General features: G+C 37.5%; 1 protein-coding gene across 3 annotated transcripts in view; it reads left to right on the top strand.

Moving 5' to 3' along the window:
* Window positions 1-13,645, top strand: part of LOC126297651 (proto-oncogene tyrosine-protein kinase ROS) — a 514,014-nt gene extending 500,369 nt beyond the window's left edge. For all 3 annotated transcript variants that reach the window (XM_049988732.1, XM_049988734.1, XM_049988733.1), the window contains one exon: window positions 11,784-13,645. In XM_049988732.1, coding sequence (XP_049844689.1) covers window positions 11,784-12,574 — 791 coding nt within the window. In that variant the 3' untranslated portion in view covers window positions 12,575-13,645. The remainder of the gene's footprint in view (window positions 1-11,783) is intronic.
* The last annotated feature ends 3,768 nt before the right edge of the window (window positions 13,646-17,413 follow it).

The following is a 17,413-nucleotide window of genomic DNA, read 5'->3' as shown; positions in this document are numbered from 1 at the left end:
AACTCTAAAAAGTGAAAATATTTTAGGTTATAACTGACTTGACAAAGTGAGACCTCAAGAATGATGTAAAATCATGGTAAGAAGCAAAAGGAACAAAAATTTTCTCTCACTTTTTACATTTTTCTATTAACAAAAACCCACTGATGATGCCACAGAGGTGCTGAAACATGTTTGGGTAACTAGTGTGTCTGCAGCAAAAAGATGGAACCCATACCCTATAATGCTGTTTGCCTTTCATGTCCTTGGACTTACAACTCTGCAGCCTGATTTTTTTTATAACTTACAGATAATATTTTGCCCCCTCTTTTTTTATTATTGGGGATTTAGCATTTCAAATAGCCTATTGCACTAACCATTGTCAAAAGCTTTCTCTAAACCTACAAATCCTATAAATCTTAGGTTGCCTTTCTTCAACCTACCTTATAATTTAAGTTGTTGGGTCTGTATTGGATCATATGGTCTTGCATTTCTCTGGAATTCAAACTGATCTCACCTGAGTTAAGCTTCTGCCATTGCTTTCTGTACCTGTAAATAATTTGTTTCAGTATTTTGCAATCATGACTTATTAAACTGAGAATTCAGTATTATTCACACTTGTCACCACTTGTGTTCCTGGGAGCAGGGATTAACTCATTTGTCTTGAAGTCTGAAGGTATTTTGAGTGTCTCATATGTACTGCATATTGAGTGGAATAGTTTTGTTGTGGCTGGCTCTCCCAAGACTCTAAATAATTCTTAGGAAGTGACATCTATTTCAGATGTCTTGGTTGGACTAAGGTCTTTCAATGTCCAGTCAAATTCATCTCACAGTATCATATATCTTTTTTCATCTTCATCTGCTTCCTCTTCCCTTGTGTAGCACTTCTATGTATTCCTTCCACCTTTCAGTGTACCCATTTTTTGCTTATTACTGGCTTACCATTTGAGCTCTTGATATTCATACAGCTGTTTTTCTTTTCTCCAAAGGTTTCTTTAACTTTCTCTTATGTGGCATCTATCACTTCAATAGTTATGTGAGCTTCTATAACTTTGTGATTCTCCAGTATCCATTTCTATTCTCTCATTTTGCATTTTGTGTCAGTCTCATTTGTTAGATGTCTGTATTCCCTGTTGACTGCTTCATTTACTGCTATTTTATAGCTTGTCCTTCCATCAATTAAATTAAATGTTTAATGTGATAGGACTATCTAGGGATTCCTACAGGATATTGCCTTTTTATGTATTTGATAATCTACTGCCTTCACTGTTCCAGGTCTCAAAGTTATCCATTCGTCTTCCATTGTATTCATTTCTTCCACTTTAGTTAGTTGTTACGTAATGCTTATTTCAAAACTCTCCAAGGACATTTCTTCTTTCAGTTTAGCCATCTCACTGCTCCTTCATTTTGTATCATTCTGCAGTTTTTTCAGGTCAATATGTAGTTCATAATCAGGGCATTATGGTCATAATCATATGTAAAGCTAGAAGACATATAAGCTTTTATTACTGTGGTAGGTGTCCACTCAAGAGAATGTACCTGATAATGTCAGCTATAAAAATAGCTAATCAGTTTATACAATCAACATGAATGTGACATTATGGAGTAATCTAGTAGTGTAGCTGTGTTTGCACTGCCAATGTTAGACCCCTAGGAAACTGCCAATAGGTGGCATGACTGCTTCAGACAGAACTCATTTATTATATCTGTTACATTTGCACATGTAAATTAAAGACACTTTCAGGCTTAATTAATAAATTTTACTTGTAAGTTCATTACAGTTTAAAGTTACTACCACAGACAAACTACATGCATTTCAGTGGATTAAAGGCTTTAAGAATAATGATTAGTGTGTTCATGATTAAAATGTATGGTTAATCAGGGATAAAAATAGCCTCAAAAACATATAATTAAAATAGCAGATGGTTGCCCATTGCTGTGATAACACATTCGCTCTTGGGACCACTTCTTCTGCATTGTGCTGTGTACACTCATCTGAAAACTAGTTCCATGGATAGAGAGCCACACAGAAGAGACCTCACACTGATCAGAATGCAACACATGTTCTCACTCTCCCATCACATGTGATCCTCACTATTACCTTGGACATCCATAAGCAGCAGCCATCACCTTAATACATTTTTATAAACACTGAAATAGTCATTGCGATTAAGTTGCTCTTGTCACTCTGTATTAGTTCCAGATTTTGTTTATTATTTTTTTTTTCTGTTAAGTTCAGGTTCTTCTAAGATTATCCTGGACTGTTGTCTTTTGAGCTCTTTTTAAAGTGTTCAGCATTATGATCAGTGTTTCGGATGGAGTAGCATATATTGCCTTATGTGCCCAAAATGCAGTTTTGTTTTGTGTGTTTCTGCACTCTCTGAATCAAGTTTCAAAACTCCTCTTTTCTGCCCTATGCACTGTTTACTGAGGTCATTGCTCTGTCTTTTAGTTATGTCTGTCTACAACTTAACATGTCATCTTCATTGTAAGCAGCAATCTGCCTTTTCCTACATTGTTAATTAGTAATAGCATTCACAGATGAAGAGAAGTATAAAATTATGAACCTGCAAATCCATGAATTACATTTGCAAATAATCTCTATAAGAGAAAAATTTGTAAGTCCAATTACAAGTAACATCTGTTGCTCAAGTTATAGAATAAACAGGGAATTGAATAGTAAACTAAAGGCAACAATTTTAATATTAAGAACAGTTATGAATTTTCTGATGAAATCAAAGATATACAGAGTAGTAACACCTGATGACTTGTCAATGCCATCATTAGGCTTTGCCAATTAATAGAAAAAAATCACCATGAAAGGAATTATTAAAATCATCAAAAACAGTCTTCATGCATATACAAAAATAGAAAAAGGGGTAGCACCTGCACTGGTGGAAATGTTCTAACAGTGTCTCATAATTATTTCACATTTAATGGAAAATTTATCAACAAAAGGATGAATGTGCAGGTCTTTGCTGATATTTACATAAATAACATGGAAAACAAATTATTTGATGAGAATCATGATAGTAATGAAAAATTAAATTTTTCAAGAGGTATGTAGATGATCTGATTTTTTTTATACAAAGGAGATAAAAACAACACTCAAAATATGGTGCAAAAATTAGATCTCAGCATACAAAGATAAAGTTTTCAAGTTAGTTTGAGAAAGGGAACTATATAAACTTATTAGATTTGACACTAACATAAAAGGATGGAAGACATGAATTTAGCATATTTAGGAAACATGTATGTGTGGATGTCATCATCAACGAGTTACCTATAGTAACCAAGTAATACATGAACCCAATCAAAGTAACACAAATATGGGTTTATTCATAAACCTCTGAAGAATAATGGAAATAAACCTCTCATGACTTCACGTGTAACAAGACAAGGGAATCATGCAAAAGATTCAACATAAGCAATACGTGGAGCAACTGATATGAGCAGTATAAACTTAAAGAACATAGTAAGGGTGAGTCAGCATTGCTCCATGCATGTGCACCGGTAGATAGCGTGGTGGAGACCGTGCCATGTAGCACACTTCCTACAGGCAGCCTCTGGTGGCTGGGCCACACTGATACAGTTGGCAGTTGATTTAAGTACACACATGTGGCAACACTTCACTTGGCATGCTCACACTCACATGCACTTGTAGTAGGATACAGCACACCTCTCCACTGTGCAATGAGAGTGCCGAGGTGATGGAGGAGATGCTGGCGGGGACAGGATGATTGTCCAGATGGATACCTGAGCATAGGACCAGAATGTGCAGAGATGCAGACACACCCGAGAGAAATAGCCCACACAGCACCTGACAACAGAATCAGGGAGAAGGGTGCCATCGCCATCTCTGTCATCATCAGCAGGCAGTTCTCAGTGCAGAGGAGACGGGGCTGGACCCACTGGTGATGATGTCTGAGGTGATGATAATGAGCTGGAGATAGATGCCAGTGTTGGGAAGCTGGAACCTCAGGGTACTGCATGTGGAGAAGGCAGCTAATGAAATGGGAATACCTCCATAGCAGGTAATGACAGGCTCAAGGAGTAGGGTGGCGGGGTGGGCTGTAATGATTGGGGCCACACCTGCGAAAATGTAGCTTCCAGTTGTGAACATGGGCATAACTGATGAAAGTGGCATGCCACCAGCCAATCAGCTGTACAGACATCAAATAGATGGTGTCTCTGATGGTGTACAACAGTGGTTGGTATCCACTTGGCCTGGCAACCGAACTCTTACACCCACACCAGTGATCCTGGTGCAAAGCGAGTGGTCGAACCTGACTGCAGCAGGTGTGGCGCAGGCCGCAGAAGGTGGAGGAGCATGTACAGCTGCCAGCTGTGAAGTGATTCAGCTCATTCCACTCCCCCATAGGTGTGAAGTGATAGGTGATTATAAAATGGAGAAGGGCATTGTCCGGTGAAGAAACGCAACATACTTTTTCATTTGGGACTTGAACCTATGGATGAGTTGTTCAACCTCGCCATTTGATTGAGGGTGGATTGGTGGAGCCATAACATTATGAATGCTGTGGTGACAACAACAAAAATTGAAATGTGTGAGAAATGAATTGGGGTCCATTATCAAAAACTAAGGTACAGGGCAACTATCGAGTAGAAAAAACCCTCAAAAGCATATGAATTGTGGCCTCAGCCATGTTGCCGCACAACTGAGAATGTAAGGAAACTTTGAAAATGCATCCACAACCATGAGCCAATAGGAATTCAAGAAGGGACCCACAAAGTTCACATGATTGTGTTTCCATGGCTGGCTTGGAGCTGGCCAGGGGATCATAGATGCCCAGGGAAGTGTCTGTTGTCAGGCACACTGCTCACAAGCTGCAAAAAATGGACAATTTAGGCATTAATCTCTGGCCAAGAAACATGTCTCCTAGCTAACAGTTTATTGTGCGAAACTCTCCAATGGGCCTGGTGGAGAAGGTGTAGAACCTCTTGCCATAACATGGCAGGAGTAAGTACTCTGGAAGAGAGTTCTTCCATTTCCAACAGCAAAATGGCGTCAAAAATAGGGAGGTGACACCACACGGAAAAATAGTTGTGCAAGGGGTCCAAAGCCTGACCTGATGGCCTATCTGGCCAGCTCTATTGAACAAACTGAATCGCCGAGTGCCAGACTGGGTCAGTGGCAATGGCAGCAACAGGTCCTTTAGAGCCATCGTCATATAAGTGTGCTATGACCACTCCAAGGCTAGGACTTCGCTGAGGCTGCACTGTGATGCATCAATAGCCAAAATATATGTTGATCAAGAGAGAACATAGCTAAACAAGAGGCCAAGAGTAGTTTGAATTTTGGCATGTAAAAAGCATGTTCACAGTCCAGGCCCAATCAAAAAGGTTCAGTCTTGCATAACAAGGCATTTCAACATGTTGGTTAATGTGGCTGCCACCAGCAGGAACTTATGGAATTAGGCTATCTTCCTCAGGAAGGCCTGAAGCTCCTTCATGGACAAGGGGCGAGGCATAAACATAACAGCAAAGATGTGATGTGTCAGAGAGCGAACCCTATCCCATGAGACCTCGAACCCCAAATAAGCAATACAAGTTTGAAAAAACTGAGATTCATGATGTTACACCGTACGCCTGCAGACTGTAAGACAGAAAACAAAGCGTGGAAATTTTTCAAATGATTGACTGTGGAGTGTGGAGGAGCCCTTAACAAGAGTATCATTCAGGTAATTAATGGAACCCAGTACAGGCATAGTCAATTGCTCTAAAAATCGTTCGAAAATAGCACCAAAAGGAAGGCAGAAATATTGATAGAGACCAAAATGAGTATTCAAAACAAGAACTTGACACTCTTCATCCAATTGACCCTACAGATTCACTACAGTACTGGTCACCTGACTTTTTCACCAATAGTTCCTCCTGGCATGAGAGAGGATATGTATCCACTATCGACTGTGTGTTGACAGGAGTACTGAAGTCATCACAGAGGCAAAGTTCTCCAACAGCTTCTGAACTACAATCAGCGGAGATGACCATTCATTAACCATAACAGGTTGCACCACTCCTAGAGATTGAAGTCTTTCCAATCCCGCTTTCAATTGATCTTTCAGGGTAACAGGAATAAGATGCCCATGACAATAACGAGACTGTCCATGGATTTCAAGAAATATGAACAGAAAATTTTGTAGCACGTCCTATACCTTCTGGAAACAAGTCCACAAACTCCTCACATAGTGTTTCCAATTGAGAACATGCTACCTGATCAGACACAAGGTGAACTGTGTCAGTGATAGAAAATCAAAATGCCTGAAATGTGTCCATCCTGAACATGTTCTCAAAAGCAGCCTCAGCAACCACCAAAAATGTAATGGAACGAACCACTGACTTGTAAGAAGCAGATGCCGTAAATTGTCCCAAAAGTGCAATTTTCTGTTTGTTATAATTGAGTAGCTTCCCTGTGGCCAGTGTCAGGTTTGAGAATTCAATAACATCACTACTGCACCTGTGTCAGCCTACAGCTGGAGCACTTGGCGAAAAACATTTAACTTGATAAGCAACTTGGGAGAAGTCACAAGCGTTCAAGTTACATAGTTTACACCTGTGTCCATATCCTGAGCAACCTTCGGTGAATGACACACAGAGGTGATGTGGCCTTTCTTCTGGCAAGCATTACAAGTACCCAGCACTTATGGTACACCAAATGTTTGTGCTGGACAAAACGGAAAGGACAAGATGGAAACAGAGAACACCGACACTGGCGCGGCTGCTTGGGCCAGCCATGATCTGCTTGGCAATGGGCCCGTTTACCACTGGCACTGCCACTTTCTTGCGCAAGCAATCTTTCATCCTAGTGGGCACATCTTGTGACACTACTACCACTTTGCCCCACACTTCAGTTTGGTCGCCCACTGCCCGAGAGACTCCAAAAGATTGTGCTGTTTGCAAAACTTCTGTCACTGGTTTTTTTTTCACAGAGTAATGCCTTGTGACATGCTTCCTCATTTGGACCTAAACAGATAATTGCATCACACACCATAGAGTCTGCATAAGAGTCATTATGGGCATCAGTAACAAACTGACCCTTACAGCTATGTCCTTGAAGTTCTACTGCCCGGCCCCTGTATGACTGGTTTGCTTTCTTGCAGCATCAGTAGAGTTAACTCCCATTGCTATGGCATGTTCATTTGCAATGATAGTTGGACAATAAACTGCACGTGTATTCAAAAGTGAGAGCTGACGGTTGTTGTAAAGGGACAAGCTGACACAGTAATTGATACACCTTAGGTGGAATCAGTAAGGGTTTTCACAAATTGGAGTCAATCACACCAAAAGTAAAAAATGCTGTCTGAGTCTTTTTTTGTAAGCTTCCCAATCCTTGACTGAATCATCATGCAGAGGAAAAGTGGATGGATAGGCTGGTGGAGCAGTACCCTGTCTGTTAATGGAAGCCAACAGATTGGTCACTGACAAAGTAAGCTGTTCAGTCAGGGGTGGTAGCATGGCGTACATAATGACTAAACCAGATGAAACAGCACATAAAGTCTGCACACACTGAAACTACATCTACATCATACTCTGCAAGCCACCCTGTGGTGTGTGGCGGTCCGTACTTTCAGTACCACTATCTGATCCTTCCAACCCTGTTCCACTTGCGAATAGTGCGTGGGAAGAATTACTGTTGGTTTGCCTCTGTATTGGCTCTAATTTCTTGAATTTATTCCTCATGGTCAATATGCGAGATGTATGTGGGGGGAAGTAATATGTTGTCCAACTCCTGGGAAGTGCTGTACAGAAATTTCAGTAGTAAACCTCTCAGTGATGCACAGCACTTGTCTTGTAATATCTGCCAGTGGAGTTTGTTTAGCACCTCTGTAACTCTCTCTCGCCAGCCAAATTATCTCGTGATGAAATGTGCCTCTCTTTGTTGGATCTTCTCTCTCTTCTGTATCAGTCCAAACTGATAGGGGTCCCAGACATATGAGCAATACTCAATAATCAGGTGAACAAGTTCCTTGTAAGCCACACCTTTTGTGGATGAGTTCCATTTCCTCAAAATTCTTCCGATGAATCTGAGTCTGGTGTCTGCTTTTCCCACTATCTGTTTTATATGGTCATTTCATTTAAGGTCACTGTGGATAGTTACGCCTAGATATTTTACGGCAGGTGCTATCTCCAGCTGTTTGTAATGAATAGTGTAGCTGTACAGTAGTGGATTTCTTTTCCTATGTATGCACAATATGTTACATTTATTTACATTCAGGGTCAACTGCCAGAGCCTGCACCATTCATCAATTCTCTGCACCGATCATTCTACAAATTCTTACTATCTTCTGGCGTTGCTACTTTGGTATAGACAACTACATCATCTGCAAATAGCCTTAACGAGCATCTGACGCTTTCTACTAGATCATTTATATATATTGTAAACAGCAGCAGCAGTACTCCGAACATTACCTTTACGTCTGTCGATTTATTTCTGTTAAGAGTGACGTGTTGAGTTCTGTCTGAAAAAAGTCTTGAATCCAATGGCAGGTCTGCTCTGATACTCCGTAAGCTCGTATTTTTTTCATTAAACGGAAATATGAGATGGTGTCAGATGCCTTACTGAAATCAAGGAACACAGCATCAACCTGAGCACCATTGTCTACTGCACTGTGGATCTCATGGAGGAACAGAGTGAGCTGAGTTTTGCAGGATCTCTGTTTGCAGAATCCTTGTTGATTTTTATAGAGGAGATATTCATTTTCCAAAATCGTCAGAAGTCTTGAGCATAAAACATGTTCCATAATTCTGCAACAGATTGATGCCAGTGATGTAGGTAGCTAATTGTGTGGATCTGTCTTACGGCCTTTCTTAAAAATGGGAATGACTTACATTTTTTTTCAGTCATTAGGTACCCCATTGCTTAAGCGATCTATGATAAATTACTGCTAGAAGAAGAGCAAATTCTTTCACATAATCTTTATAGAATTTATAGGTATCTCATATGGTCCTGAATCCTTTCTGCTACTAAGCGATTGTAGCTGCTTTTCCATTCCGCTATCAGCTATCTCAATATCTGCCATTTCAATGTTTGTACAATGACTGAAAGGAGGGACAGTGTTACAATCTTCCATGGTGAAACAACTTTGGAAGACTGAATTCAGTACTTCGGCCTTCTCCCTGTTACCTTCCGGTGTGATTGCTGAGAGAATGATTAGATGATTTTGACCCACTTGCTGGTGTTACATATGACCAAAATCTGTTAAGGTTTTTATTCAGGTTGGTAGACAGTGCCGTGCTTTCAAAATCATTGAATGCTTCTCTCATTGCTTTCCTTACACTCATTTTCACTTTGTTCAACTTTTGTCAGTCAGTTAGGTTTTTACTTCTCTTGTGGCTGAGATGAAGTGCTCTTTGTTTACGTAGTGCCTTTCTAATATGGTTATTAAACCATGGTGGATCTTTTCCTTCTCTTAACTGTTACAAACTCATCATCAATCATGTAGTAACTAAGTAATACATGAAACTGATCCAACTAACACAAATATAGCTTTATTTGTAAACCTCTAAAAAGTAACAGAAATAAGTCTTTTGTGACTCCACACTAACAAGACGAAAGAGTCATACAGAAGGTGCAACATAAGAAATACATGATACAAATGTTGTGAATGATACAAACTAAAAGGACATAGTGAGGATGAGTATATAGGTGCAAGTCACTGGTAGATAGTGCTACGGAGACCATGCTGTGTGCACACTTTGTACAGGTGGCCCCTAGTGGCCAGCCTGCACTGATAAAGTATGCGGGTGATTTAAATAGACATGCTTGGTGACACTACACTTGGTGCACTCACACTCACATGTGCTAGTAGCAGGATACACCAATCCCCAACAGTAAAAGTGGTCATATTTTAATGCAATGGTTTATAGATTCCTGTGCTGCCAGCATGAAGTTGAAAGGGATCTAAACATTTTAAAGCAGGTGATAGTGTAGAACAGATATAAAGGTGGGACAAGACGACAATTTGTTGTAAGATAAAGAAAATAGAACTGTAGCAAAAGTGCAAAGATTATATCACAATTAAAAATAACAACAACAAAAAACATATGCCTCTGACTTACAGCGGAAAGTCTTACAACAAAACCAATGTATGCATTCATAAAAAGCAAATGTAAACACTGGCATTCAAGTGAATAACATGATAAAATTTAGTCTGCAGTATAGAATCCGTAATGGTGGGAATAGGTTTCTGTATTCAGGAGTGTATAAGATTAAGTGCAACGGCTGTTATATACAGAAGATATGGCAGACAAGGAGGAGGTTTGAAACTCAGTTCAGGGTATAAACATTCTTGTGAAACAAAACTATATTTGGGATACATGTTGCAACATTAACTCTGTCAACAACTATGATACTCTTACAGAGCTCTAAAGGGACAGTTTCTGATTATCATAGAAGAATTCAAAATTTACACTCACAAAAAACAAAATGTTGGTCAAAGAGAGTGAATTTAGTCATAATGCTTATTTCAATATTTATGAAGATTCACTAAGCACATGGTTGTTGTATACGAATCTCCAAGGTGATGGGGGAGTGTGTTTAATGAGACCATGAGAACATTTGTGTTCTGCTCAGATTGGTGAGTGGTCTCTCTCTGAAAACAATTGTTCATGGCACAACATAGAAGAAGCAGTCACAAGACATAGTGCACCATGTCCATAACAGGCCTACAGCAATTCTCAAGATATATTTGTTAATGAGAATAGAAACTATTTTTAATTTATATGTGACAGTTGTACCGGGCATTGTTCATTTGAAGCAGTCTTACCACCTACTAGCAGTTGCCTACAAGAGTGCAAATGCTACAATGTAACATGCATATTGCTTACAGAAACTGATGAGTTACTCTTGTAGTCACCATATGTTGTTATGTTCTGCTACATTTGGTTTCAGTATGGTAGAATAGCAGCATTGTGTATTTCACTTAATATAATGGTTAGTTACTTTATCTTTCTTATTTATTTAGTTCTGAAGATGGTTTGATGGAACAATAATAAGTGATAATGTTAGAAATAAGTGCAATCTAGATGGACAATAAAATCACCTGACAGGTGTTGCAATAAATGTTGCAAAGAGAGAGAGAGAGAGAGAGAGAGAGAGAGAGAGAGAGAGAGAGAGAGAGTTGGTTGGATGGGTGGGCAGCAGGTGGGCACATGCACATGCACACACATGGGGCTGGGTGGCTAGGTTGTCACGTGTGTAAGTGTGTGTAATTATGTTTACTTTATACATGAAATAGCTACTAATACCCAATGAAAATTCTTTTTTTATGAATAAATTTGTGTCTTCTACCATAATGAATTATAACATCCATTCTCAATAGTGATTTCCCTAAGTTGCTTCAGGCAACTGCCGGGATGGTTCCTTTGAAAGGGCATGGCCAACTTCCTTTCCCATTCTTCCCTAATCTGATGGTACCAATCTCAATAAAACACATGAATGGTTAACATGAGTAGAATTAAATAAAATAATTGATAAGGTGATAGTGAAATTTTATGTACTTTTTATAACAATATCGGGATGGTGGAAAGTCAGAAAATATGACCATCATGAGATCCTCAACCAGTTGGAGTAAAGGAAGGGATGCAGGAAACATATCTGTTTACTTTTCATTTCCCCTGTGTACTTCTGCAGGCTTTTCCCATGTACTTCACAACTTTCCTGTGTATGAACTTTTTGTTAACTTAAGTGTGTAATTCATATAATTTAAAGTACTGAAGGATATTTAGGGTATGTATGTAAGGGTGAATTACTTTCCATGAGTTGATGACGCTATGTTTTCTGTTTATAGGTGGTTCATGGAAGACAGTGAATGAAGCTGATGGCACAAATCAAATCCCATTTTTTGGTATATTAGGAGAAAATCAAATGATGTCCATGGCAAATGAGCATGTTGGAGACATTGATATTCCAAAGTACCTTGAACTAATTTGTGAATCTTCCCACATATCACAAGTTCCAGTGAGTGATGGTTATGAGGTGCCACGGCCTGCCCCTATGGCACCAAGTACAACCACAAAAATTCTTGAAGCTGTTGGCAGGAGTCGAACACTGTCCACATCTTCAACACTCAGTGACTCTAGTGTTTCAACCACTTCTTCATGTCAACGTGATCCACTTCCCTTGCAAAAAAGTAGTAGTATTGGTGACTGCAATGACAGTATTACTAGTAGCAGCAATAATAGTAGTAATATGAGGTTTAATGTTGTGGAGACATTGCCTGATGTTGTTGAATCATTACCTGATATTGTGCAAGATAATGATTTGAATGGCAGTCAGTTTTACTACCCCACAAAAACTAAGAAGAATGGTGAAAGTGAACTAACTTCTCTTGAACATTTGTTACCTCCAGCTGTGTCTTTTAGTCAAATATTGGTTAATAATGCTGACTTAAGAGACAGGCATGTGAACAGCCATGTTGGAAATAATTCAGAACTGTCATGTTACAGTAATGTTGGTAATGAGTGTGTATTGGAAGAGAAACCTAATGTAAATACGTACAATCTCTGCAATGGCAACATTTGTGTTCCATTTACAGAAAAAAGTCTGAAAAAATCTGAAAAGAGTGTGGTTCAGAATTAATCATATTAAAATATGAAGATATTGATTAGTTCATGTGTGTGTGTGTGTGTGTGTGTGTGTGTGTGTGTGTGTGTGTGTGTCAGAGAGAGAGAGAGAGAAAGAGAGAGAGAGAGTTGTTGGCGTAATTTAAATTATTTGTGAATGTTAAAGTACAACAATCAGTGAAATCTAGTTCTCCTGCCATTATTCCTGTACAGATGTTTATTTTTTAAATGAGGTATCCATTTTTTATCATTTGTACATAAAATCATATTTCATATTGAAACATTGTGAATAATGTTGAAGCTTTGTTTATATATTTTCAATTTAATAATGACTGATGCTGCATTAAAGTTATTTTTTAGTGAAATCTGTTGCAAAATTAAGTGTAAAGTAAAGGATGGGTTTAACTTTTTTAGGTTCTTTATTGCATTCTGCAATTCACTGATCAGAGTAATGTTTCTGACATAAATATTCCCCTTGGTTTTCCTTTTGTGAACCACTGTTTAACTTCATAGTTTTTGTGTTTAACACTCAAGTATCTAATCTCTAGTCCATACCATAAAGATTCTAGAAAATGTTAAGTCCTACATTAAATGTGTAATAAGAATCATGCAGGTAAAAACAAAAGTTCACTATTTTGTGATAATTCAGAGGTCACTTTTCAAGCTGTTAGGTATTAGAAAAACTAGATGTGAGGTAGAAGGAGAAAGTTGTAACGGCACAGGTAAGCTGTAGTCATATTCTGAAGGATGTATTGTGAATACACTGTGCATTATCTTGTTGCTAAAACTGTTCTTGCCATCAAAGCAGCCAGTAATAAACATGCACACACGGCATTGTAATTAGCATGTATACACACTTAAGAGCAAAAATGTAAGTACAGAAGAAAGATGGAGGGGAAAGGGATAATGTACAGAACCTATGTGAGTAAATTAGATCTTATCAAAAAAAATAATGAATAAAGTCAGGTGTGATATCCACTTTACTTGTGTTTTGAAGAACATGCTCACTTTTCCATAGCTTGTAAGGAAGAGATGATAATTTGTAATCCTCAAATTCGAAAAGAAATATATGTGTGTGGAAATATGACCATCTGTTTTTTTGTCAATATTTAAAGTATGTCTTTTGTAATGACAATTACGTATCATGAAGACTTTAGTTGGAGGTGATGATCTGTGGTCTCATGTTTTACTATCATGTGATATTTTTAAAATCTTCCTCTAGATATTTTTTCTATTAACAATCAGTTATCTTCCACATATTTACTGCAAAAGGCTATACATGTTCATCTATACTCTGCAAGCCATCTTAAGGTGCATGGTGTAGGATATGTTGTTTCCCAGTCACTGTATGCAGTTCCTGATACAATCGCAAATGGTTCACAGGAAGAATGATTGCTGGTAAGATTCCATGTAGGCTTCACTATCCCTAATTTTGTGTTCACAGACTTTTCTTGAGATATGCATAGGAGCAAGCAATATATCAGTTGACTCTTCAACGAATGTACACTCTCAGAACTTTAACAGTAAACCACACCACATGCAGAAAAGTTTCTCTTATAGCATCTGCCACTGGAGATGGCTGAGCGTCTCCAGAATGTTGTCATGTGTACTAAACAAACCTGTTATGAAGTATGCTGCTCTTCTTTGGATCTTCTCTATTTCCTCTATCATTTCTATCTTGCATGGCTCCCAGACTGACAAGCAGTATTCAAGTATTGGTTTGAAACTGTCTGGCAGATTAAAACTGTGTGCTGGACTGAGACTCAAACTCATGACCCTTGTCTTTTATGTGCAAGAGCTCTACTGAATAAGCTACCCAAGCATGACTCACAACTGTTCTTCATAGCTCTAATTCCACCATTATGTCATCTCATACTTTCGTGTTTGGGTAGCTCAGTCAGTAGAGTACTTGCCATTGAAAGGCAAGGGAGTTTGAGTGTCAGTTCAGCACACAATTTTAATCTGCCAGAATGTTTCATATCAGCACATATTCCACTGCAGAGTGACAAATCTCATTCTGAAAGTATAGGTTCATTTGTGAAAGTTCCTTCACTATTCATTTAAAAATAATTTATAAAATAACACTGTTCTGTCATGTATTCATGAAAATAAATGCATTCGTTGAAAATTTATATTAATTTTATTTTGGAGTAACTGATCTGGTAAACTAAAACACACATTTTTAAAAACAACAATTTTACAAAGAAAGTGCTGAGTTCTGTGATAACAATATCTGTCCTACTTGGCACACAGTTTGTGAGGCATCCATAGTGACACCTTGAAACTACATTTAATCAAGTTCTTGACTCATATTACAATCTTATAAAATAGAAAATGAATCTGGCTTAGTTAGCTAAAACCAAAAAATTTACTCACAGATTTATTACAGTTGCACTCTCACTTTGTACATATACCTATAAATGATTTTGAGTTGTAATTATTGCTTGGAAAGGTACATAAATGGAGATTCATGACTTTGAAGAGATCCGGGTTGACAAGACAATCTTCTCAGACAAGAAATGCTGGTTGAGGTATCTGATATTGCCTGTTTTATCCAATACTAGCTGTAGTCCTACTTCAGTAAATCCTGTGATAAGACATCATGAATATCACTCTGCGCCCATTGTAGCAAATATGCAAAAAGTCAGCTGTTGCCCCCTGAAACTTGAGGTAAATGTAATTGATTATATTAGGTAAACAGAAAGATGATATTGTTTTTTAATATATTTTTCCGACAAATCTTCTTTTCAAAAATTAATATTTACATCTATTTAAAATGAACAAAATAATGGAAGAATCTGCAAGAAAGACATATTTTCATTAGTAACTTCAAGATAGTTAATTTTGTATGAAAACTTTGAAGTATTGTTCAGATAAACTACATAAAAATCCATAAATGTGGCAAAAATAAGAAGAAGAATAAAAATGACATGTTGAAATTTGATGGGCTGTGCAGTCAAATGTAATATTGCAGAGCTACTCCAAGTGCAAGTGTAATACCAAAAAAGTAAAGGAAATACAAAAAATTTATAGTATGATATTTAGGAAAAACACTTGATTACTATGTTCTTTTCAACATACTTATTTCCCTAGTGGAGTACTGTCATACACAATTATGAGTCATGTCATTCCATTTATTTTTTCCATACGAGATTCAGTGTTGTTAACACAATTTTCACTTGTAACTGCAACTATGTAATATACACCATTCTCTTTGCTGCTGGAGTGGCAAGCATGTGTGGCCATAGGCCCCAGTTAGCACGTTGATGATGGCATGTTGTCATATAAAATAGACAAATAAAACAGGACAGTGCTGCACTGAGTGTAGTCATTCAGTGATTGAATGTGTAAGTCAGTTACCATCATAATTTGAACTCATAACATATTTTCAAATAATTTGTGTGAATCAGTACGTACAGCACAAGGCTTGTTTTTGGTTGCCCAGAATAACTCTTCCAAAACCTATACTATAAACAACTCATATTTTGAGAGTGTAGGGAAGCTTGCTATGAACGCACAATAAACAGCTGTTCATTGGCTTTTTTCAGCAGTACTCTCAGAGTGACAGGGTCCACAACTCATTTGTACAGAATGGCCTCTCAACCAATCATTTCTCCTTTATTCCTGATAAATTTGTTCTTACTTGCCTACTTTATGACAGGTAGTCCAATGATAGAATAACACTGTTCTTTTCGTACAGCACTAGTGCTGTAATGTGGTCAATTTTTTTACACTTAGTAATAATCATCAGATTTTCATTTTATATTGTGCTTTAAATAATCTTCTACGGAAAACATTGAGGAATATTACCTCTCAGAATCTAATTACTGATTATGAAGTGGAATATCAAATTGTAAGCAGCCAGTTATCAGTGACTGATAACAACTTGTTCAGCTTCTTCATAATCAGTCAGCATTAACAATTGTGGAACACAAGTATTGAGAAGAGTGTATTGATCAATTGAGTTTGCACTAAAAATTGATTGAATGTCCTGTTGCAAGGCTACTGTTTTATTATTTGATGCGTGAGAGAGCATACTTGCTTAGTGTACAGATGTGTCTCATAGTTCTGAAGATACAGTGTGTAATCCCATATGAATTAATATGTTTTTAATTACTATGGATTATCAGTTTGTGCTCTTTCATTCGTAGTGATAAGAACATGTTCCTTGTGGCACTTTTTAGCGTTTGTAGTGTACATAAAATATGATGAACATATTCTATGTGTCTCTCACATGGATTCTTTAAAGTTGTTTACATAAGAGGTATTTTTAATACCATGTTTAGTATTCTCAGCATAACTTTTTTAGCAAATACTGTATTTATGTAACCATATCTATTCTGGTAATCAGCCGTAATATTATCGAGTAAATGGAACAACTTATGATTATATCACTCTTTTTTTATAAATAAACAGTGTGATGGCATACAGAAAACTATGGAAAGAATTTAGAAAGGAGAACCAGCTGACTCTTGTAGATAGGGACAATCACATTTTCATTATTAACACTGAATAAGCATTTTATATTGGTTTCTCATTTTAAAATATTAATCTAAATATATATGGGCTACCCAAAGTATTTGCAATATAAAATACAAACTTTGAAATAGAAAGGAAGTCAATTTTGTAATTTGATAGTTAGTTCCCAAAAAACATCTATTTAGAAAATATTTGTGTAATCTCAGCTTAAGAGTGGATATGCTAAATTCTGTAGACACGTCAGAGCTATAAACCACCAATGGTTATTTATTATGTGAAAAAAAGTCTTACTGAGAACCAATACATGATGTTATTTACAAACAAAATATTAAATGAGCAGATAACATTATCTGCTTATTATTTTGACCTCTTTTTT

The sequence above is a fragment of the Schistocerca gregaria genome, chromosome X (assembly GCF_023897955.1).
Source record: "Schistocerca gregaria isolate iqSchGreg1 chromosome X, iqSchGreg1.2, whole genome shotgun sequence".
NCBI classification, from domain to species: Eukaryota; Metazoa; Arthropoda; class Insecta; order Orthoptera; family Acrididae; genus Schistocerca; species Schistocerca gregaria.
This window is presented reverse-complemented; position numbering and strand designations above follow the sequence as displayed.